Below are 21,732 nucleotides of genomic sequence, written 5' to 3'. Positions count from 1 at the left end.
GTAAAACGAGATAATAAAATGTAACCTAGCCCGTTATGTCAAATGCTTTGATTTCATTGGCTTATCGGATTATCGCTATGCTGATTTTAAGTCAGAATAGCTTTAACCCCGAAAATAAACTTGCCCTATTGGTGGCCAGCTGTGGGCCATGGCTGCTGGCCCAGCATCGCTGGGCAGATATCGCTCGAGTAGACGTGCGAGGAGACGTTTGGTGTAGGTAGAAATGTGCGTGATGCTTCAACAACAGACAAACGAAGCAAACATGGCCTAAATTTATTCGGGTAGCGATGAGTCCCAGGCACTCGAACTTGTACCGGGACTTTTCGCAGATGGCGACGATTCAACACGTTCTAATTCAATTTACAGCCGTAGGAAAGCGATGAGTGTAGTGTGGTAGTGTGACGGGTCACACAGCACCTTGCACAGAGGAAATGCTTAAGGGTATTTACTACCCGAGTGGATGTTAGTCCACGTGCTCCCGGCCTCAAAGGGAACGGTTTGCTACTAAGAGGAGTAGATGTAAGACTGATGTATTTATAAGTAAGGTTAGCTTGGATTCCATACAAACTAGAGGTTACCTAAAGTGGAGCTAAGTAGTCATGCCTTGACTGGCTCTGAGAGCACCTGGTACCGTGTACCACGTGTCCACAAGAGTGACAGGTCACTCTTTATGTAACCTGGGGCACACTGGATTGTACCCCGTTACATCCTCCCCCACTTAACTGAGAATCACCTGATTCTCCAATCACAACTGATTCTCTAATCAGAAGTGAGAGAATTAAAACACCAAAAGGTGAATTCTCACACTAAGCAGCCACGAGACTGGCACGGCTCTCAGTCACACCCACAGTGACTTGTGCTCCCAAAGCTCACTGGGATTTGCATCCCTATGCTCACAACTGTGTTCGCCGCAAACCCTGCACTCAGAGCTGCATTAACGCCTGCGCTAGCGCGCGTGCAGTGCTTTGCACAGTGTGCAATAGCATCCGAGCGTGTGGTATTCGCCCACTGTTCCCACCAGAGGACACGACAGTCCTCGCGAACGCGTCCGGAGCATGGTGTCTCCCGCGAGGGACGACACCGAGAAGGGCAACACTTCCCCAGCACTAGAGGGAGCTCTCAGCTCACCTCGGGCCATGCCTTTGGCTCCAGCAAGGATCCATCCTTGCGGGCGGAGCTTCTGCCACGCTCTCTTCGCGTCTTGGCCGTCATGCCAACGGCGCGTAGGTGTCCTTTATCGACACCGTGTAGCGTGACGGTACACAGCCGTGGCGTAGGTGTCACCTATCGACACCATGTACCGTACGGTACTAACCTTTGGTGCTGTACGCCCACTACAAGGTTGCCATGTTTGGCGGAAACAGCTTCTGCTGTGCTGTCGCCTGAGCTGAATCATGGCCAGTGCTCGCATCGTGCACGACGCATGTGCAAGCACAGTGTACACGTCCATGGGCCCGTACACGAGGTACGCTGTGTACGACACGTACCACAGCTACCATAAGTGCTCCGTGCACTTCGTGTGTGTCATGCACGACGAGTTCATTACGTGGAACTTCCGGCAGGCTGCTCGACAGCAGCCAGTGCCGATGCACGGAACGTGCGTTGACTCACAGTGTATACACCCAGAGCGCATCAGGTCGAGGTATGGTGCATATCCTTTGCACCTATACCAGGGTCAGACACAGACACCATGTACCTTGATGGTACTCGACCGTGGTGGGGCATATCTCACTACTATGCCACTGTGGCGTTGATGTCTGGCATTGACACCGAGTACTCACGGGTACCAAACCATGGTGAGGCAAGCAGCCATCACCACGGTGTCATGCTCGGCGCGGCACCAGTTACGACTGCGTGTGTTGCATCGACCACCATCTGGTCAGATGTGTGTGCACTCGTGCACCACACTTGGGTTATGGTTCCACGGCCCATTATACCCGGCGTGTTGCATACATCACGTACCGCAACCGCTTTGTCGGTGAGTAAGACGTTTCGTTCACCCGACTCGACAGGTCGTTCATGGCCAAGGGACCGGTGCCGTGATTGCACCAGGTCCGCGCTTCGCCTCGTGTGTGGTTGCTTGGCACCCCAACACTGCCGATTCGCTCCGCGATTCCAAGGCACCTTGCGCCAGTGGCTTTCTTCGCCACTATGTCTTGTTCGGCTAGAGCTACCGCAGCTCTAGCCCGGCTGTTCGCTTCCAGCCTGCAGTCGATGTACATCGACGCCTGGTTCCGTAAGGAGCTTGGTATTACCTCAAGACCAGGGAGGAAATGTATTTCCGAGCCTCTCCCCCACTTACACTTGAGACCATTGAGTCTCTCGTGGCTTGTGATAGCCACTGGCAGCACGACGGCTACCTGCCTCGTGGAAAGTCAGGGAGGAAAGTGATTTTCGATCCTCTCCCCCACTTAGCCTCGAGACTACTGAGTCTCTCGTGGCTTCTGATAGCCACTGTCAGGCGCGACAGCTCTCCGCCCCGTGCACTGCGTCGGTATGGACGACCGCGCCGGCCGTGACGACCGAAGGCATCCAGCCTTCGCGTCAGCAGTTTGAGTCTGCGCGACTTGACGTCGAGCGAGTTGCTCACGTCTGGCGAGATCAAGACAACCTCGCGCCTCGAGCCAATGGCTCTGTGTGCGGAACTGTGTTACCCGCCTTGGGTGTGGAACTCTGTCACCCACACTGGAAGCGCATACAGCGACTTCCTTATCAGTTATGGCCTGAGTGACCTTGCGTGGAACTTTGTTACCCACGCTCGGAGCACCGAATGTCGGTCTCCTTAAGCAGCTTCGCTGCTTGCGGAACTTGTTACCCGCAATGTGGACCTATGTTACCCACCTGGTGAATGCCCTTCGGCACCACCACTGTCGAAGCGCATACGGCGCAACGACCTTCGGTGTTGGGATCAGCTGGCGTGGCAGACCCGCACACACACCGGACAGAGTTGGTGTCCACCGACCGAGTCAGAGGAGTCCGGGCCCTGGACTCCGAGTCGTTTGAAGCGACGTCGGCCTGAACAAAGTTCAGACCCGACTTGCGGCGGCTGACGTGACGTGGCACTTTGTTACCCACGTCGTGATGTCTCGTTGACGACATCAGAGGCACTCAAGACCTCGTGTGGCACTGTGTTACCCACACAGGAAGCATGGTTATGCCTTCCTCTTCAGTTATAGTCTGGGAGACTGCGTGTGGTACTGTGTTATCCACACAGGAAGCATGGTCATGCCTTCCTCTTCAGTTATAGTCTGGGCGACTGCGTGTGGTACTGTGTTATCCACACAGGAAGCGCATTCAGCGCCTTCCTCTTCAGTTAAGGTCTGGGCGACCGTGTGGTCCTAAGTTACCCACATGGTTAGCACTTAAAGGCATAACCACTGTCGAAGCCCGTACGGCGCGACGACCTTCAGCGTTGGACGCTGCTGGTGTAGCAGGTCCACACGCCGGGCAAAAGACCCACGCCCGTGGCATTGCCGCAGCGGAACATGGCCTTGCTTTACGCAGAGCTGTCGGCGCGTTGACAGCTCCGTGACGCTTCTGCGTCCTGGCGGTCTGTATCAGACGCCCCAGTCATGACGGAGGTGGGAACATGACTCATCAATGCTCCGTCATAGACCTGGACTGGTAGGCCCTTCTCAGCCTTGCCACACCAAAGTCCGGGCTGTGCCTTATGTTCGGCACAGCCATGTTGTTAATGGCGAGAACTGCGAGAGACACCGCGGTGCGCGAGCTCATCAAGCCGAAACGTTCAGATCCGTTAAGGACCAATGATACTTCCTTCACCGTACCAAAAGGCTAGTCCACCAAGGCCCAGCCCACGACCGCCACTCTGACATAGAGTGCAGTCGGGTGTCGCTATGCCAAGCGACGTTCCGGCGGCGTATCAACGCCCCAGAACTCATCACACGTTCAAGGGGTACCGTACCCCCGTACACCGAGTGTACTACCAACAGCCCATCACTACCCTGCGCACAACCTGCACACACATCACGAAGGCTTAGCGCTCTTCCGTAGGGCATACTGCCTCTACTGGTGGCCGAGGAGTCTTCGTTCACCTGGCCGTGGCCTGCGCCACCGGACCTGGGGTCCACGGGCTGTCTTCTTCCCGAGGACTGGCGAGGGACACACACGCTGGTAGTGTCCACGCCCGCCGCATCCGTGGCAGCGGACCAAGCTCTCGGCTGAGCTTAAGTCCATGGGTTCGGGCTCGCTGCACGCACCGATATCAACGGGCTGCGTGACAGCAGGAGCAACAGCGTCATTGCTGCGATGCTCCGCCTCCCGAGGAACGCCATTCTCATCGTGGCGATGTTCCTCTTCCCGAGGAGTATTAGCCTGCTTGTGGCTGTACTCTTCTTGGAGGGCGATTCGAATCGCCTCCTCCATAGTTGTCGCTTGCACCCGGAATAGCTGGGTGCGAGCAGGACCGACGTTCAGGCCGTCCATGAAGACTGTTGTCTTGATGTCTTCAGGCAGCGGATTTCCTGTCAGAGATGCCACCAACGTGCGCATCTCTTGCGCGTACTCCTGCAGCTCACGTTTACCTTGCTTACACGCGAGAAAGCGTGAGCGCTGGCGGAACTCGTTGTTCGCCGGTAGGAACGCGGCTCGAAGCTGCTCACACAGCTGAGCCCAGGATGCAAAAAAAGCATCCAGGCGACGTCGTATCCCTGGTGTATGCCCAGTGCTTGGCACGTCCACCAAGGTTGGACAGGGCAAAAGCCACTTGAACTGGCTCGTCCAATATGAGACCCGCCTTCATGGCGATCTCCACCTCACAGACCCAGAAGTGAAGGTTCTCTCCTTCCTTCACCTCAAACGCGGGGACCTTCAGCCATACCGGCTTAGGTCTGGTTGCCTGGGGAGCGGCCATCGAGGCCTCTAAACTCCCGCGGACGTGAGCGATGAGATCACGCTCGTAGGTCTCAAACACAGTCACGCGTTCCTGTTGATCGGCAGGCGTCGCCGCCGCCAAGCTGCGAAGGACATCTTGTCCAAAGATGCATCTTATCTTCCGAACAGACTCGTACTGTGAGTCGTTCAAGCGAGGAAACTCGCTTCGGTCCATCGTGGCTCAAACGCTGAGCGCACAGAGGATTCAGGTAGTTCAATCTACACGCGATGGTGTTGGATTGACTACGAGTGCTACTAAGTGTGACGGGGTCACACAGCACATTGCACAGAGGAAATGCTTAAGGGTATTTACTACCCGAGTGGATGTTAGTCCACGTGTTCCCGGCCTCAAAGGGAACGGTTTGCTACTTAGAGGAGTAGATGTAAGACTGATGTATTTATAAGTAAGGTTAGCTTGGGTTCCATACAAACTAGAGGTTACCTATAGTGGAGCTAAGTAGTCATGCCTTGACTGGCTCCGAGAGCACCTGGTACCGTGTACCAGGTGCCCACAAGGGTGACGGGTCACTCTTTATGTAACCTGGGGCACACTGGATTGTACCCCGTTACAGGTAGGCAACGATATCCGTGTGAGGTTGTAGCGAACGCGCAGCACGCTCCATGAGCGACACGTAGTACATGTTGCTCTTCGGTAGTGAATCGGATACCTTCAAAAGTTGATATCACTTTTCCACGAAATCAACTTATTTTTTGTTTGATTTGCAATTCCGGCGAAGTTATTCCGCTACTTATTCTCAAATGAAACAGCCCTTATTACTAGGATCGCAGACCCTCGCTAAATCCGTACGAAAGCATACTTTGGCCATTATCGTAAAGCTAGCAATAAACGTAAAAATGTCGCAAAACGTAATGAAGTGCGAAACTTATCTCAGAATATGTGAATGTTGACCCAGTCGGACAAGAGCGACATTCAAACAACCTTATGTTTGACCAAGTTTCACAAGTCACAAAGTCACAAGTTCTTATCTTTTTAAGACCCTAGAGAACTGTGCTCTGTGATTTATAATGGCTTTCTGCTTGCCTTAATTTGTGTTTGCAGCTTTGACAATCTAAGCCTTCACCTGCAGTTGCGCCTTAATGAATCCTGTGTGAATGGTTCCTTCACTGACACCGTCAACCGCGATGTCATTAACGGGGCAGCAGCGCATCCAACGCTGGGCGATACTTGTTTAACTTAGATTCTGCAGTCGCCAAAACATTAAATGATGACATGGAAGCACATATGTAAGCATGCAGTCACACGAAGACAACTATAAGCGTCATTGTTATTTCTACCAAAAAAGGAACCGTCATGTTATATAGTTTCTCACAGAAAAAAACAACCTTCGTGTTTAGAGTGTGCTTGATCCCGGTCCGTCGACTTATAAACACAGTCAAATCTCGATCGGCTCGTATGTTAAAATCAGCACACACACTCGTAGCGTAGTTAAACCCCTCCTCCACGATATCAAATGCGAACAAGCTCAAACTCATCGCTAGTGCCGCTAGCTCTGGATTCGAGTCACGTTGAGGGCACGACCCGACTTTGTGAAACATCAGCAAGTATTTATCTCCGGCAATCTCCTGGAGGAATATCAACGTTGAGATCAGCTCGTCGATGGTGTTATCCTTGCTTATCACTTGCTTGATTTCCCCCCACTTTGATTCGAGACGGTTATTGGTCTGATTACCCAAGCAGACTAATATGTGCTGCATGCTCTTGCTTTAACAAGAGCATGCAGCACATATTATCCTTTATCACCAAAACATAAATAGTAAGATCTCCACCGATTAACCGCTGTCAGTAAAATTTAGCTAAACTGTACCTTGCCAAAAACGTCCGTAACAGCAAAGCTAAAAAGCTTGTAGTGATTTGTGTTTGTCCCATGCGTAGTGTCCACGAGTATGACCTCGGAAAAACGCTTTGAAGAGGCGCTTCATGCGCGCCGACTGAAACACCACCAATTGTGCTTGTTGTGCGTCTGACTCAACGAAGAAGCTAGCCGAGTTGGCTGGCTCGTGGTTCACGAATTCATGGAGAGCGCTCTTCGTACGGTCGGCATCGCTTGTATTACCACGTTCTCTCTGTGGATCGCGTGCAGCTTATTGTGTACGTCGCGCAGTGTATTTTTCTGCCCGTTAAGGTAGATAAGGGACACTAGTTAGACCGAAGTGCACAGCACGGATACTATCGCAAGTTTGTCACCTGTCTTCGTTCGCAGATACGACAGTATTCCTTTTGCTGATGATCGCGTAGTTGTGGCTTCCCTTGTCTTTCAGATAAGCATTGTATTCCCCTTCCTTGTTTTTCTGCAACGTTGCGTTGACCTGAGCTCTGCAAGCGGTGAGCCGCACTACATGATGTGTGCAAAGGTCGTCAACGTGTTTCTGCTGCTTGATTACATGGGTACATTTAATCGTCTTGCAGTAAACCACCCAGGAAGTAGGGATCAGATACCTCGACGATAGTTCGTTTAGATGCGTAGCCTTGTCGTCTCCTTGCCCGCTGAACCTTTTTGCTGTCCTTGCCGAAATTGCCTTCGGCCTAAAAACTTTTAGTTTCGTTTTTCCACTGAAGTTGTCGACCGAGCGGGGAAATGTCGATACGTCTTGGTACTGAACAAATCGAATTGCTCGTGGAAACATTCCCAAGATCTCCATCGAGCAGAAAAACCAGTAAAGAAAGCACCGTTACTATCCGGAATTATTGTATTCATTCCGAGGAGTCGATCCATTTGCATCCTCAATTTCCGGTGTCAAATTCTGAACATCCTCCGATTCAAAGTTTTGTTCTGCACGCTTGGCCGATTCCGGTATATACCTAGAATCCGATTTCTGATGTATCGGTGATGGAGACTTCTGTACCGTACGCAACGCCCTTTGTACTCGACCTTGGGGGGAAAATCGGTAAAATAAATATATTACCAATGTTTCTGTGACGTGTGCTAGAGCTACAAGCGAAGATACATTTTTTACCAACGTAGAAGTAAAGGCGACTGGCAAAATCGTTAAGAAATAACGGCTTTTAGAATGAAAGTAAACCAGTCGCACGCAATTAGGGTCACCCATTTAAATTCTGATATTTTATGTCCAAGTACAGTACTGCACCCCGTTTTCGCGGGGGTGGATCATATAGGATTTGCAAATAAACCAATTTGAAGAAACTAAAGCTCATTTGGATTCAGAATCATCACATCCGGAAGTTTATCAAAGGTCCAAGGGCGCGAAAACGGGGTGCAGTACTGTATATTTCTCGTACCATTTCTTAATTTTGGCTCCAATTAGAGTCTTTAAGTTGGAAATCTACTCGTAATTCCAACCTAACAGTGACTACATTCATGTATTTCGACCAAAGCTTTATTTCTCTGGTCGGGAGGACGTGCAAAGACTCACCTTTCACCACGGCATCTCGTGACCCTGGAAGTGGAAGAACTTCCCGGTATCGGCCATTGATATCTTCTCGATCACACTTGTCATCCCCTTCACGCTCTCGTCCGTGTGGACGTCGCCCAGTCCACCTGTGAGGTCCGTCACCACGTAGCCCGGGTGCACGACAATCGCCGCGATGTTGTCCTTCTTCAAGTCAATCGCCAGGCTGGCGCTCACCATGTTCACAGCCGCCTTGGAGGCTCCGTAGCTGTAGTTTCCTCCAGCCGTGTTGCCAGCGATGCTGCCCATCTGGGATGACACCGTGACCACTAATGCGCCATCGCTGCCATTCTTCTTCGCCGCAAGTTTCAGGTTTGGTAGCAATGCACGCGTCACCAGGAAAGGGCCCACCGTGTTCACCTCGAACTGGCGCATGAGCATCTCCTTGGTCGTGGTTGTCAGGCCGCCGCCGATGAAGATGCCTGCGTTGTTGATGAGGAGGTCAATTGGAACCCCCTGGAGCTCCTGCGCTGCCTCGGCAATTGACGCCTCGTCGGTGCAGTCGAAACTCACAATCTTGAGCGGTGACAACGCCTTTAACTGATATCGTAGAGGCATTGAGTTAGAGATCGGGAACTGTTCAATATCTCAACTTTTGACAACAAACCTCGTCCGCCTTGCTGCCATTGCGCGCCACGCCAATGACTTTCCATCCAGCTTTGGTGAAGTGCTTGGCAAACTCGAGGCCGATGCCGCGTGTGCTGCCCGTGATAAGAACTGTCTTCTCTGCCATGATCTGTGTGGTGGGTGGAAGGTTGTCAACTGAGCAGTCTGCTTGCCAGTGCCAGCCTGGCACTGCCAGAAAGACTGAGACTGCACATGCTGATTCGTAAACGCCAAAATCAGTTTTTTAAAACTCATACTTCAGTAACTTCTTCTGTTAGTACTATTAATACAGAATGAGTTCTTAAAATTATATTATAATATAAAAGAACGTAAACTAATTAAAAATTAATAGAATTTGAAATGAACTACTAATAATTCTGACTACCGGCTACACCATTTCATAAACCATCTTGTTTTATTAAAATATACAAGCTGCCAAAATTGCCCAACAGAACACCCATGGCACGCGACGACGAGGACGAGGACGTGCAGGCTCAAGCTCTGTCGCAGCTTCGCGAGCTCCAACGCCAGCGTGAAGTGCGTTCAGCCCTGCGCTCAGCCAATAGCGTGACCAACGTTGCGGCCGTGCGCGAGCAGCTGGCCACACTCAAGCTAAAGTCGGACATCAAACGCTCTTCCGCCTTTGTCAAGAAGCTGCGCGTGCTCAGCGAGGCCAACGCAGACTCGCTACTACGCGATGCAGCGGAACTTAATCTGACCAGATACGTGAGCGAGTGCGTGGCAGCGCTGGCGGACGCTCCACTCAAGGCTGCAGATCTGCCTGCCGCCGTCAAAGTGGCGTCGCTCTTGCATCAGCGATACGAAGACTTTGCACCTGGGATGGTGCGTGCACTAGTGAGCAGCTTCGAGGCCTCGTACACGTCGGAAGACAAGGGCAAGATGCTCCGACGCCGACTTCTCCTACGTTTACTATGCGAACTTTACCTGGCCGGAGTGTTTGACGACGTCCAGGTGATAGCTCACATCATCCAGCGAGTGGCGAGACGTGAGTCACCTGGACCCAAGAAGAGTCGAGGTAATATGTCCATCTTAGGCTCTAGCACAGGCTCCTCGCAGCAACTGGAGGTCCCGCTTCTCGTTAGCTTCGCCAAGTCGGTAGGTGTGGACTTTCTCGGCGTGCAACCGAAGAAATTTAAGGAATTCGAAAAGATTCTAACGGACAGCGAAGAGTATCAGACCTTCCTGACGTTGCAGACGACCGTCGTGCCTCAGAACGTGCAGGAAGAGTGTCGGAGCTGCTATCTGGAGGCGTACGACATGATCTGCAAGTTTTATCTGGCACAACACGCGACGTTCTTGAAGTTGGACGCCAGGAACGAGAAGGAAGAGGCCAATCGCGGGGAAGTGACGGAGGAGCATGTGCAGGAGCTCAAGAACGCCAAATTACTGTTCGAGAAGCTGCAGACGAGCGTCAACTCCCTGGCCGACGCTCTGGACCGAGACGTGCCGCCGCTCCCGGTGGAGGAGAAAGACGACGGGTCAGGAAACGGCAGTATTCTCGTCTGGGAAGGCGGCGACGGTACTGGTCGGGAACTGAGCAGAGATGGGCCTTTTGATGACGAAGCTACACGCTCCTTTTACGAGGATCTGCCGGACTTATTGGAGCTGGTTCCTGCGGTTGTGTTAGGCCTGACAGAAGCTGATGTGGCCGAGCTGAAGAAGAAGAAAGAGACTGCCGCAGCTGAAGAAGAAGAGACGGAGACTGAGATCGAAGAAGATGAAGAAGAACTGGCGACCACAGAGGACGACGGCAAAGACGAGACAGAAGACACGACACTGGACGATTTAGAGGAGACTGACGAGGAGGAGAGTAAAGAAGTTAAGGTGGAAGTCAGCGATACGAGCGCAGAGACCGCCAGAACACCGTCTACCAGCTACCACCATCAGCTGGACGCCTTCTTCGCGTCTCTGGAGGATTTGGTGAATCGAGACCGATGCGATAAGGCAGCAGTGGAGTTTTGCTACCGCAACTCCAAGGCCACTCGAAGTCGTCTAGTCAAGACGCTGTATGCAGTGCCACGCACGCACTTGGAGCTGCTAGCGCACTATGCTCGTCTGGTCGCCACGCTGCAGAGTGTGCTGAAAGAAGACATTGGCGGCGAGCTGGTGAGTCTGCTAGTGGGCGAGTTCCACGGCCTTATCAAGCGTCGGAACCAGTTTCGCCTCGAGTCGAAGATCAAGAACATCCGCTTTTTAGCAGAACTCGTCAAGTTCCGGCTCTGTCCTCCTGCCACGGGCTTTCGCTGTCTGCAGCGCTGCTTCCAGGACTTCCAGGGCCACAACGTGCATGTGGCCACGACGTTCCTCGAGAACTGCGGGCGCTTCCTGTACTGCTCCAAGCACACGCACGCTCGCACCGTCAACTGCCTGAGTATCATGATGAAGCTCAAAGCAGCCAAGCACTTGGACCCGCAGCTGGAGACGCTGGTGGAGAACGCCTACTACATGTGCAAGCCGCCGGAGCGAGTGGAGCGCCAGGTGAAGCAGTACGATCCTCTGTATCTGTATCTGATTCGGCTGCTGTACCAGGATCTGAACGGCTCGAACGTCAACAAGGTCGTCAAGACGCTGCGTCGCTTCCCGTGGCAAGAGCGCGGCACGTGTGGCCTGGTTCTCAAGGCGTTGCTCAAGGTCACGAAGGGCAAAGTGCTGCAGATGAAGTGGATCTGCGACGTGGTCAAGGGCTTGGTGCGGTACCACGACCAAGTGCTGGTCTTGCTGGTGGACGACGTGTTGGAGCACGTTCGGTACGGCCTGGAGGTGAATGACTACCGAGACCATCAACGCAGTCTCGGGTATGTGAAGCTCTTAGGAGAACTTTACAACTGTGGCCTGGTGAGCATGAACGTGGTGGTGGAGACGCTGTACCTGCTGATCAACCACTCGCACGACTTGCTGACGTTGCCGCAGTACAGTGGCGACAAGCTGTCGGCTGCGCAGCTGCTGGAGATGAAGAAGAAGTTCCTCCTGGTGCCAGATATGCGCTACGACCCTCGTGTGCCCAGCGACGTGGACGGGCCGACGGAAGTGTTCCGCGTTCGTCTGGTTAGTGCGTTGATTGAGACTTGCAATGGCAGTGGGGGGAGTCCGAGTCTCCCTGGCCTTAGCCACCCAACCGAGAGAGGCATCTCGCGTCCGCGTCTGGGTCGCTTTATGGTCTTTTTCCAGCGCTATCTCTTGTCCAAGACGGAGGTGCCGGTGGAGACCGAGTTCGTCGTGTTCGACCTCTTCGAGATGCTCGCGGGTAGTCTGCGAGACCATTTCAAGAAGTTTGATACGTGGGAAGACGTGGACCAGGCCGTACAGGAGATTCTTCGCGGGGACATGGAGGAGGCGGAGCGGCGCTTGTCGAAGAAGAATGCAGCGCTGTTGATGGCTACAAACGGACTCGAGAGTGTCGCGGAGGACGCGACGTTGTCCCAGCCTGGTGACGAGGACGACGAGTCCATCGAAGACGAGGAAGAAGAGTCGGATGATGATGAGGACGACGAGGACGAACACGACGATGAGGGCGAGGAAGAGGAGGATGAAGAAGAAGAGGAGGAGGACGACATGGAGGACGACGAAGAAGAGGAGGAGGAAGAAGACGAAGAGGAGCTCCTGATCATCCACGACCGCGTCCAGAAGAGCGAAGAGGACGACGAGTTCGAGAAGGCCTTCAAGTCCATGATGCACGGCTCGACTGACACGCGCAAACCGGCGGCACGGGTCAACGTGGACAAGATGGCGATTCCTACCGTTGTCAAGAGCTCGGCTGCTCTGGCCCCTGCAGGTTCTCGTGGACTGCTCTCTCTGGACGCGAATGGATCGCCTGATGGCGTCGTGTTCCGAATGTTACGTCGAGGGAACAAAGGCAAAGTGGAGGCGCGTCCGTTGGTCGTTCCGGAAGCTTCGTCGCTGGCCCAGCACAGTCATCGGCAGGAAAATGCTGGCAAGAAGGAGCAGTCGGAGCTCAAGCGCTTAGTGCTGCAGAACATGGAGCGTGACGACTTTATGAGTGACGGCCCTCCGATAGATGGGATCTCTAGCTTCGGCCCCCCACCGCGTGCTAACGTCAACTTCAGTAGCCAAGGAGCAGGCCAACAGGTCAACGAGAACCGCATGGGGTTCGGAGGTGGTAGCGAGTGGAACAACGCAGAGTTCGGACTTCGTCGAGGCAAAGGATATCGCGGCACCAAGTAGATGGAAGCTCTTGTGACGACAAGTAGCCGGAATTGGCATTTTACCAGTGAAGAGCGACACTTGAGCTTGGATGACCCGTTGGAGCAAGAGATTGGTTACGGACTACTGCGTGGAGACGACAAGTGGTTGGGCTTTTCAGATTGCTCCGTGGTGTGCGTTGATACACTCGCACTGCGAGAGTAATATTGTCAAGCTGGACTGGAAGAGCATGTCCTTATTCCACCTAATTGGAGAGGTGCGCCAGGTTATTGCGCTCTAAACACACGGAGCTTAGGAAAGAGTGCAGGCCTCTTGGTCGCTGTTGGTGAGTCGCCAGTGGTGGCAGAGGTTTATCTGCTTGGCAAATCACAAAACTGATACTTCTGAAGTACTTCAAGTAGAATAACTTTAGTTTTTGCCAACCAGCGTTCTTCTGTTTTACTACGTTCTATTACTGTAGTATTGTACTTCGTAGTATTATACATGTAGTACTTTACTAAAAGAGCAGCTGTACCTACAGTACTTGAAAAATAAGTTTTTATTTGATTTTAAGTTTTTAACCAATCAGCGACATCAATCTGAAAACCAGAATCTGAAAATTAGTCATTTATTTCTGAATCTCAAACGTGTACTCATCGCAGCGATTACCTGACGAATCAGCACATGCAGGCAAACACTGTCTCAGTCTGCCTGCCAGCAGTTGACATCCTTCCACCCACCACACAGATCATGGCAGCGAAGACAATTCTTATCACGGGCAGCACACGCGGCATCGGCCTCGAGTTTGCCAAGCACTTCACTAAAGCTGGATGGAAAGTCATTGGCGTGGCGCGCAATGGCAGCAAGGCGGACGAGGTTTGTTGTCAAAAGTTGAGATATTGAACAGTACCCGATCTCTAACTCAAGGCCTCTACGATATCAGTTAAAGGCGTTGTCACCGCTCAAGATTGTGAGTTTCGACTGCACCGACGAGGCGTCAATTGCTGAGGCAGCGCAGGAGCTCCAGGAGGTTCCAATTGACCTCCTCATCAACAACGCAGGCATCTTCATCGGCGGTGGCCTGACAACCACGACCAAGGAGATGCTCATGCGTCAGTTCGAGGTGAACACGGTGGGCCCTTTCCTGGTGACGCGTGCATTGCTACCAAACCTGAAACTTGCGGCGAAGAAGAATGGCAGCGATGGCGCATTAGTGGTCACGGTGTCATCCCAGATGGGCAGCATCGCTGGCAACACGGCTGGAGGAAACTACAGCTACGGAGCCTCCAAGGCGGCTGTGAACATGGTGAACGCCAGCCTGGCGATTGACTTGAAGAAGGACAACATCGCGGCGATTGTCGTGCACCCGGGCTACGTGGTGACGGACCTCACAGGTGGACTGGGCGACGTCCACACGGACGAGAGCGTGAAGGGGATGACAAGTGTGATCGAGAAGATATCAATGGCCGATACCGGGAAGTTCTTCCACTTCCAGGGTCACGAGATGCCGTGGTGAAAGGTGAGTCTTTGCACGTCCTCCCGACCAGAGAAATAAAGCTTTGGTCGAAATACATGAATGTAGTCACTGTTAGGTTGGAATTACGAGTATATTTCCAACTTAAAGACTCTAATTGGAGCCAGAATTAAGAAATGGTATTATACGAATAATATACTTGAACTTAAAATATCGCACCGGCCGGGCTCTGGTGGGTAGGACATGAATTTGTTGACTCCCGTTTTCTTAGAAAAATACAGCAGCGGGCTATTAATTGAAGTCGTCTCTGAAATCTCAGACTGTAGCAATCGAACATGTTTACTCCATCAGGAAAAGCAAATAATGGGGCGCATTATTTAAGCGGTTCTACATGTATCACATAGAATTTCTATGGCGCAAGCAATTTACGCACCGAACATTATCGTGGGCGTAAGCTCAACGGTCGGTCTGTTGCCTACTACGGGTAGGCAATGCCTTGCACTCACCTCGACAACAACTCCATTCTTCAAAAATCTGACGAACAAACACAACTTCATCGGCAATGACCGCCGCCGAAAAGACTGTTCTTATCACGGGCGCCACCCGTGGACTTGGGCTCACGTTTGCCAAGCACTACACCAAGGCTGGCTGGAAAGTCATCGGAACGGCACGCAACGTGGAAACAGCCAGCGACCTCAAGGCGCTATCGCCCTTTGCAGCTGGACACGTACAATGAAGCTTCGATCACTCAAATGGCCAAGGATCTCGATGGCGTCCCCATCGACCTGCTTATCAACAACGCCGGTATCTTGGAGCCAGGATTGTTCGCCACGGCCACTAAGGAGCATTTCATGCGCCACTTCGAGATCAACTCGCTAGGTCCGTTCCTCACCACGCGTGCACTGCATGACAATCTCAAGCTGGCTGCCGATGCTCACGGACTTGCGATCGTGGCTTCTGTCACGAGCATCCTCGGAAGTATCAAGGTGAACCTGGACGGGGCCTTTGCCCCACTTAAGAAAGTCTACTACGACAACCACAAGCTACCGAACGGCGAGATGTACGGCTATCGCGCGTCCAAGTCGGCGCTTAACATGATCCATGCCAACATGGCCATGGATCTCAAGACAAGATCGCCGCTGTCGTGCTGCAGCCGGGCTACGTCAAGACCGACATGAACTATGGCAACGGCGCCGTCGATCCTGAAACGTCCATCGCTGGCATGACCAAGATCCTTTCGGGAGTCACGCTCGAAGACACATCCAAGTTCTTCGACTTCCAGGGGCCCGAGCTGCCCTGGTAATCCGGCGGTGCACCGGAAATGACGTAGTAAACCATGTTCCTAAACAGAGATATCAATACAACGCGGTGAACAGCATCACCATCGAGATTGTCGACGTAGCGGATCGACACTGTAGTTCTGTTAACCCGTTACGCGTTACACTGCACTTGTACACGTACTCAAAGCAGAGAGACGTGTATACTTGTTTCCGCGAAGCTCTAGTCACATTCACGCTAGGTATAAGTTCGTGTTCGAGAGCAGATAGTCGAGCAGCTCTGCGACTGCTGCGAGTGAGTGCGTGTCGAGCGACATCTCCTTTACCAGTCGGAAGCCTCTTGCCGACTCGTCGTCCACTACCACCTTGCTGTCCCGTAAGAAGACTTGGCTTCCGTCACACTTCAACGTGAGGGGATTGTGCGGAGGGATCTGGAAAAAGTAGTGCAGTTCTTCCTGCTGCAGCACGTTCGGTGCTGAGGTCAAGTAGCCAATACTAAACTCCACTACAAACTCCCTCGCTCGAGAAAAGATTCGGACGCTGCCTTCGACGATATTGGGACGTGTAGGGTCCCGAGGTGGCAGCATGTAGTACTCGGCCAGTTCTGGGCCAATCGCTCTGGACTGTGACGTCTGCAAGATGCCCTGCAAGATCTCCACTGTGTCATCGACGTACACGGCTTCTTCACGCACGATCTGAGGCTGAGGAGTGTCCTTCTTCGCTTGGGTCGGTCGTCCAGTCGGTTGCTTCCCAGCCCTCTCCTCGGGGGTCACGTCCTCCGTCATCATCGTGCAGAAACTCAGTAAGGAAGTTTGCTTACACATGTGACGATGGACACGTTTCCAGTGAGCTCGCTGGCAGTCACGTGTGCAGTACCTGACTGCCTTGCACGCTCCACACGCTGACAGACCCGCACCGAAGTACGGGGGATCCCCACAGCTAGCACAGATCGAGTCATTCTCCATGTACTTGTTGTGTCTCAGCTGACACAACTCGAAGGCCAGCGCCTGAGACGAACACTTGAGCACGTACACGACCACATCTTGCCCATACACGTCGCCCTGCATCGGTACAGCGAGAGCTCGTCGGTCGATCATCTCCAGGGGCGGCGGACGACGCCAGAACACCAGCACCGAATTGTCCACTTGGGCTCCTTCAAGGGCCTTTGGAGCGTCAGACAGAGCACTTGATGGTGAGCTGTTGTGATCCACACGAAGCGTCCAGCGCTGGTTGAGGACTGTCTGCAGCGACAAGACCGTGTGGTTCTTGCCTTCTGTCACGTCAACAATGGCGCCCACGAAGTGGAACTTGGGTGCTGTCAGCTGCTGTAGCTCTCCACTTGGCTTCACAATCGGAGTACAAGCACGTATAGTAGCGTCCGCGTTCTTCTCAGCAGCGCCTTTCTTCTTCTTTCTGCCTTTCTTCTTCTTCCCGTTGCTACTAGTGCTGCTGGCATGTCGTGACTGTCTGTGAGGCTGGAGCGAGTCAAACACCATTTGCTCCTTGCACTCTGGACACGAGACAGTGCGTCGTGGACACTTGGTCAGCTTGTGGCCCAGCAACTGCGTCGACTTGATCTTGGCCTTACAGAAGCCGCACTCGATCATCTTCTGCGCCATGATACTCACAATCACCGATGAATCCATGTACCCATTCTTCTTCATACCAGAGCGGAGCGTTTCCTTGGGCGTATCGTGGAGAACTCGAGGGTAGAAGGCAGGGAAGCGGATGGAGACCGACTCGGCCATTTGCCCCAGTTCGTGGTACAGTGTAGCCATCGCATTGTCGTACTTCTTAAAGTACAAGGCGCCGATGGAATAGTATGCGTCCGGTATGAAGCGCTCGTCGGGAGGATTGCTCTCGACGTATTCTTTGAAGACCGCCAGCGCCGGATCGATCATCCCCAAGCCGATCATCGGCGCAGCGAACCAGTACAGCCAGTCCGGTTTCTTCTTATCAATCGCCAGAGCTGCTTCCATCGCGTCCATGGCGTCATTGTAGCGACTGCACGTCAGATACGCAGCGCCCAAGTAAAAATGAAAGGAAGCTTCGGTCGGATGCAGCTTCACACATCGCTTCCAGTGCGAAATGCGCTCGTCGTCGCTCATCATCTCCCACCGACCAATCACATACGCCGCATCCATGTCTCGAGGGTTGATCTGGAGACTCACAGCTGCTTCCTTCAGCACTTTCAACAGCAGATCAGCAGCGTCGGTCGTCGTGAACACAGCTTTGGGTCGTTCCCAGACTAAATCCGCCTTCTTCAGGTCTCGTAGCGCGCCTTTAACATCCCCAGCCGCGAGTAGTTGACTTGCACTCCCCACAAGTCGGTTCGATTCTAGATATTTACACGCCGTGACGTTCCCATTCTGCGCGCGACTTTGGATCTCAGCGTCGATGACAGCAGACGCAGGTCTGTAAATGCCGCTGTGACCCATGTGACTCGAGGAAGACGTGACGCTTGGCGTGTACGAGCTCACTCGGGTGATCTGGATCTCGTCTCCATCACTGTCAACAGCGTCAACCGCGCTCTCCCCGTTACTCGTCTCGTCCAAGTAGGCGTCGTAGAACTGCTGAAACACTTCTTTGCCTCGCTGAGAAGCAGTAGTATGGCTAGCGAACTTGTCTGCTATTGCACCGCCCCCAAGCGCCGTGACACCCACGTCAGCAAAGTCATGTTTCATCAGCAAATCCGTCAGTCGGTTCTGACTCGCAGTGAGAGACCACTCCCGCGCCTGCGTCTCATCTCGTCTCCCTCCGTAGCCCTTCTCGAAGAGCTGAGCTAGATACTGCTGGGCTTCGGGCAGTCCGTGTTGGGCTGCGCGTGACGTCCACATCCGCGCTGCAAAGGCATTAACAGACGTCCCAGAGCCGTGTGAATACGCGATGGCAACATGGTACTGGCCCAAGGGATAGTCGTGCTCTGCTGACCTCAAGAAGAAGTGGAACGCCTTCGTCGGGTCTGCCTCCACGACAGAAGCTGGTCTGCCGTCACGATAGCAAACGCCCAATTCGTTTTCCGCTTCAGCCACGCCTTGGTGCGGGAACACGCGATTTCCCGGCGGTTTGATGAATGGACGCAGCGATGCGGCCTTGTGGAAACACCCCAGCATCTTGTGCGGGTCAGCAGTCAGCGGCATTCCTTTGCGAACACTGCTACTGTACAGCACGCCAAGACGGAACCACGCCTCAGCAACACCCGCTTCTCCAGCCTTACGGAGGTTTATCATGCCTTCGTTAACTAGCTCGTCCAGCGGCAATTTCGATCTACCAGGCTTCCCAATGCTGTCAGTGACTTGAAGTAGAGCTTTCGCAGCTACAACCAGACTCTCCATGCCTTGCTGGTACAGCTCCAGGCGTCGAGAACCACGCGTGTGTACCTCGATCCACTTCGCAGGCACTTCTTGATAATTGATCATCGGTACTAACTCCATCTCGGGCACAGGGTTCTTAACCGTGTTTTTCTTCTTCTTGGCCTTGTTCTTGCCTGAGATTGCATCCTCCATAGCTTTCGCCGCTGCCGCTGCATTGGCTGCTTCAACCCTCGCTCTTTCTTCCAGTTCGAGCTGTTTCTTCTCCTCCTCGTACGCAGCTTTCTCCTCTTCAATCTTCGCCTCTGCTGTGCGTTTTCTACTCTTTAATACCATATCTTGTGGGTCTAGCATCAGTCCTTGGTCGCAGATCTCCTTGGCCTCGTCATAGTCCTTCATTTTCATCAAGATTTCGGATAATAGCCTGTAGTACTTCATGTTCTCATAGTTGTCTGCTTCCAATGCGTTCTCTGCGTCTTCCCGAGCTCGACTAAACTTCTTCAGCTTCAGATAACACCTGGCTCGATTGCCATACAGCACAGCCTGGTGCGGTGACACTACCAGACCCTGCGAGTACGCTTCGATGGCCTCAGTATAGTTTCCTTCCTTGAAATAATCGTTGCCAATGAGCTTCAGGTCCATCCACAACGGCTCTTCGTTCTCATCTCCGTCATAAAGGTATTCGTGCTGTAGAATCTGATCCAGCGACGCTGCGGGGGGCATCAATATTTGCTCCTCGCCACTCTTGCTCTCCTGATCTTTATACCCTGCCTGTTTTCCCTCATTCTGGGTCAATTGTGTCTTACCAAGAGACGAAAATGACAATAACTTGGTCACTAGCTCTTTGATCTGTTGTCTAATGGTCGAGTTACACTCGATAATGTCTGCGAGTTTCTGAAATGTGGCGATAGCTGCTTCATACTGATCTAAAGTCATCTGGCTCTGATGCGACACTTTATTCCGGTACATGAGCGCGCGCTGCACGACGCCCGGAAGCTCCGAGTCCAGTCCGTAGTACCTCAAGTGGCTGTGCCAGTGTTGTCGTAGATACTTAAGCTGGAACGACAGATCTGTCTGCTGTTCAGGACTCAGATTAGCAGTCTCGAGAGTGTTGGTCTCTCGTTGGGACGCGCCAGCAGGCCGCTCAGCGTCGCTGCGGGCCACGCGCTCCTTCTGGAAGGCCACGAACTTGACTAGCTCCGGGTGCACCATGCTCATGACGGCCTGAAGGCACCCAGCCGCGATGGCGCCATTCGCCAGCGTCTCGATGGACGCGCTCGTGTCAGCCATCGAGCAGATTCAATAAAACTCAAAGTAAAATAATTGTCGGAAGATTTGTTTGAGTTGACAAAATTGTCTTGAAAAACATTTTTACTTTTTAAAAGAGTGGTTTTCCCCAAATTGCAATATTGTGGAGTGTGGTTCCGCTTTTTGACAGGCACTAAGCTTACCAGGGCAGCTCGGGCCCCTGGAAGTCGAAGAACTTGGATGTGTCTTCGAGCGTGACTTCCGAAAGGATCTTGGTCATGCCAGCGATGGACATTTCAGGATCGACGGCGCCGTTGCCATAGTTTATGTCGGTCTTGACGTAGCCCGGCTGCAGCACGACAGCGGCGATCTTGTCCTTCTTGAGATCCATGGCCATGTTGGCATGGATCATGTTAAGCGCCGACTTGGACGCGCGATAGCCGTACATCTCGCCGTTCGGTAGCTTGTGATTGTCGTAGTAGAGGGGCAAAGGCCCCGTCCAGGTTCACCTCGATACTTCCGAGGATGCTCGTGACAGAAGCCACGATCGCAAGTCCGTGAGCATCGGCAGCCAGCTTGAGATTGTCATGCAGTGCACGCGTGGTGAGGAACGGACCTAGCGAGTTGATCTCGAAGTGGCGCATGAAATGCTCCTTAGTGGCCGTGGCGTACGATCCTGGCTCCACGATACCGGCGTTGTTGATAAGCAGGTCGATGGGGACGCCATCGAGATCCTTGGCCATTTGAGTGATCGAAGCTTCATTGTACGTGTCCAGCTGCAAAGGGCGATAGCGCCTTGAGGTCGCTGGGTTGCGTGCCGTTCCGATGACTTTCCAGCCAGCCTTCATGTAGTGCTTGGCAAACGTGAGCCCAAGTCCACGGGTGGCGCCCGTGATAAGAACAGTCTTTTCGGCGGCGGTCATTGCCGATGAAGTTGTGTTTGTTCGTCAGATTTTTGAAGAATGGAGTTGTTGTCGAGGTGAGTGCAAGGCATTGCCTACCCGTAGTAGGCAACAGACCGATCGTTGCGCTTACGCACCGATCTAGCCAATCACCGAAAATGAAACTTCGATGAGGGTGCTTGCGCTTCATAGAAATTCTAGATGGTTGAATCGCCACAATAATGATGATGATGATATTACGTGTGGCGGAAGAATCTCTAAAACATGCGGGTGATATGTGCAATCATGCTAAAAGATGCTATAAGATTTAAAAGGTGCGTGTTTTATGTGAATTCCGACCAAATTTGCGGTTTGGTCCTTTTCAGTGAGTCACTCAAATACAAATTTCCCAGATCGTACTTAAGTGGTCGAATTTCGTAGTTCAGGGAATT

General features: G+C 52.8%; 6 protein-coding genes across 6 annotated transcripts; 3 read left to right on the top strand and 3 right to left on the bottom strand.

Annotated features, from left to right (window-relative positions):
* Nucleotides 1-8,289: 8,289 nt before the first annotated feature.
* PITG_12798 (short chain dehydrogenase, putative) lies at nucleotides 8,290-9,055 on the bottom strand (the record flags this gene model as incomplete). The annotated part of the gene is made up of 2 exons (XM_002900138.1): nucleotides 8,290-8,862; nucleotides 8,930-9,055. 2 exons carry the CDS (start codon nucleotides 9,053-9,055, stop codon nucleotides 8,290-8,292), a joined length of 699 nt encoding a protein of 232 aa, XP_002900184.1.
* A 332-nt stretch (nucleotides 9,056-9,387) lies between these two features.
* Nucleotides 9,388-13,131, top strand: PITG_12797 (regulator of nonsense transcripts 2, putative; the record flags this gene model as incomplete). The annotated part of the gene is made up of 3 exons (XM_002900137.1): nucleotides 9,388-10,065; nucleotides 10,144-12,345; nucleotides 12,544-13,131. 3 exons carry the CDS (start codon nucleotides 9,388-9,390, stop codon nucleotides 13,129-13,131), a joined length of 3,468 nt encoding a protein of 1,155 aa, XP_002900183.1.
* A 688-nt stretch (nucleotides 13,132-13,819) lies between these two features.
* Nucleotides 13,820-14,777, top strand: PITG_12796 (short chain dehydrogenase, putative; the record flags this gene model as incomplete). The annotated part of the gene is made up of 2 exons (XM_002900136.1): nucleotides 13,820-13,965; nucleotides 14,033-14,777. 2 exons carry the CDS (start codon nucleotides 13,840-13,842, stop codon nucleotides 14,603-14,605), a joined length of 699 nt encoding a protein of 232 aa, XP_002900182.1.
* A 348-nt stretch (nucleotides 14,778-15,125) lies between these two features.
* On the top strand, nucleotides 15,126-15,741 carry PITG_12795 (short chain dehydrogenase, putative; the record flags this gene model as incomplete). Its single annotated transcript, XM_002900135.1, has 3 exons — nucleotides 15,126-15,239; nucleotides 15,283-15,638; nucleotides 15,696-15,741. The coding sequence occupies 3 exons, from the start codon at nucleotides 15,126-15,128 to the stop codon at nucleotides 15,739-15,741; spliced, it is 516 nt and encodes a 171-aa protein (XP_002900181.1).
* Nucleotides 15,742-16,073: 332 nt separating this feature from the next.
* Nucleotides 16,074-20,441, bottom strand: PITG_12794 (uncharacterized protein; the record flags this gene model as incomplete). Its single annotated transcript, XM_002900134.1, has 1 exon — nucleotides 16,074-20,441. One exon carries the CDS (start codon nucleotides 20,439-20,441, stop codon nucleotides 16,074-16,076), a length of 4,368 nt encoding a protein of 1,455 aa, XP_002900180.1.
* Nucleotides 20,442-20,812: 371 nt separating this feature from the next.
* PITG_12793 (short chain dehydrogenase, putative) lies at nucleotides 20,813-21,322 on the bottom strand (the record flags this gene model as incomplete). Its single annotated transcript, XM_002900133.1, has 1 exon — nucleotides 20,813-21,322. One exon carries the CDS (start codon nucleotides 21,320-21,322, stop codon nucleotides 20,813-20,815), a length of 510 nt encoding a protein of 169 aa, XP_002900179.1.
* Between the last annotated feature and the right edge of the window lie 410 nt (nucleotides 21,323-21,732).

This window comes from Phytophthora infestans, genomic scaffold (genome assembly GCF_000142945.1).
Source record: "Phytophthora infestans T30-4 supercont1.27 genomic scaffold, whole genome shotgun sequence".
In the NCBI taxonomy this organism is placed as follows: domain Eukaryota; phylum Oomycota; class Peronosporomycetes; order Peronosporales; family Peronosporaceae; genus Phytophthora; species Phytophthora infestans.
The sequence above is the reverse complement of the archived record's forward strand: the minus strand, read 5'-3'. Positions and strand labels throughout refer to the sequence as shown.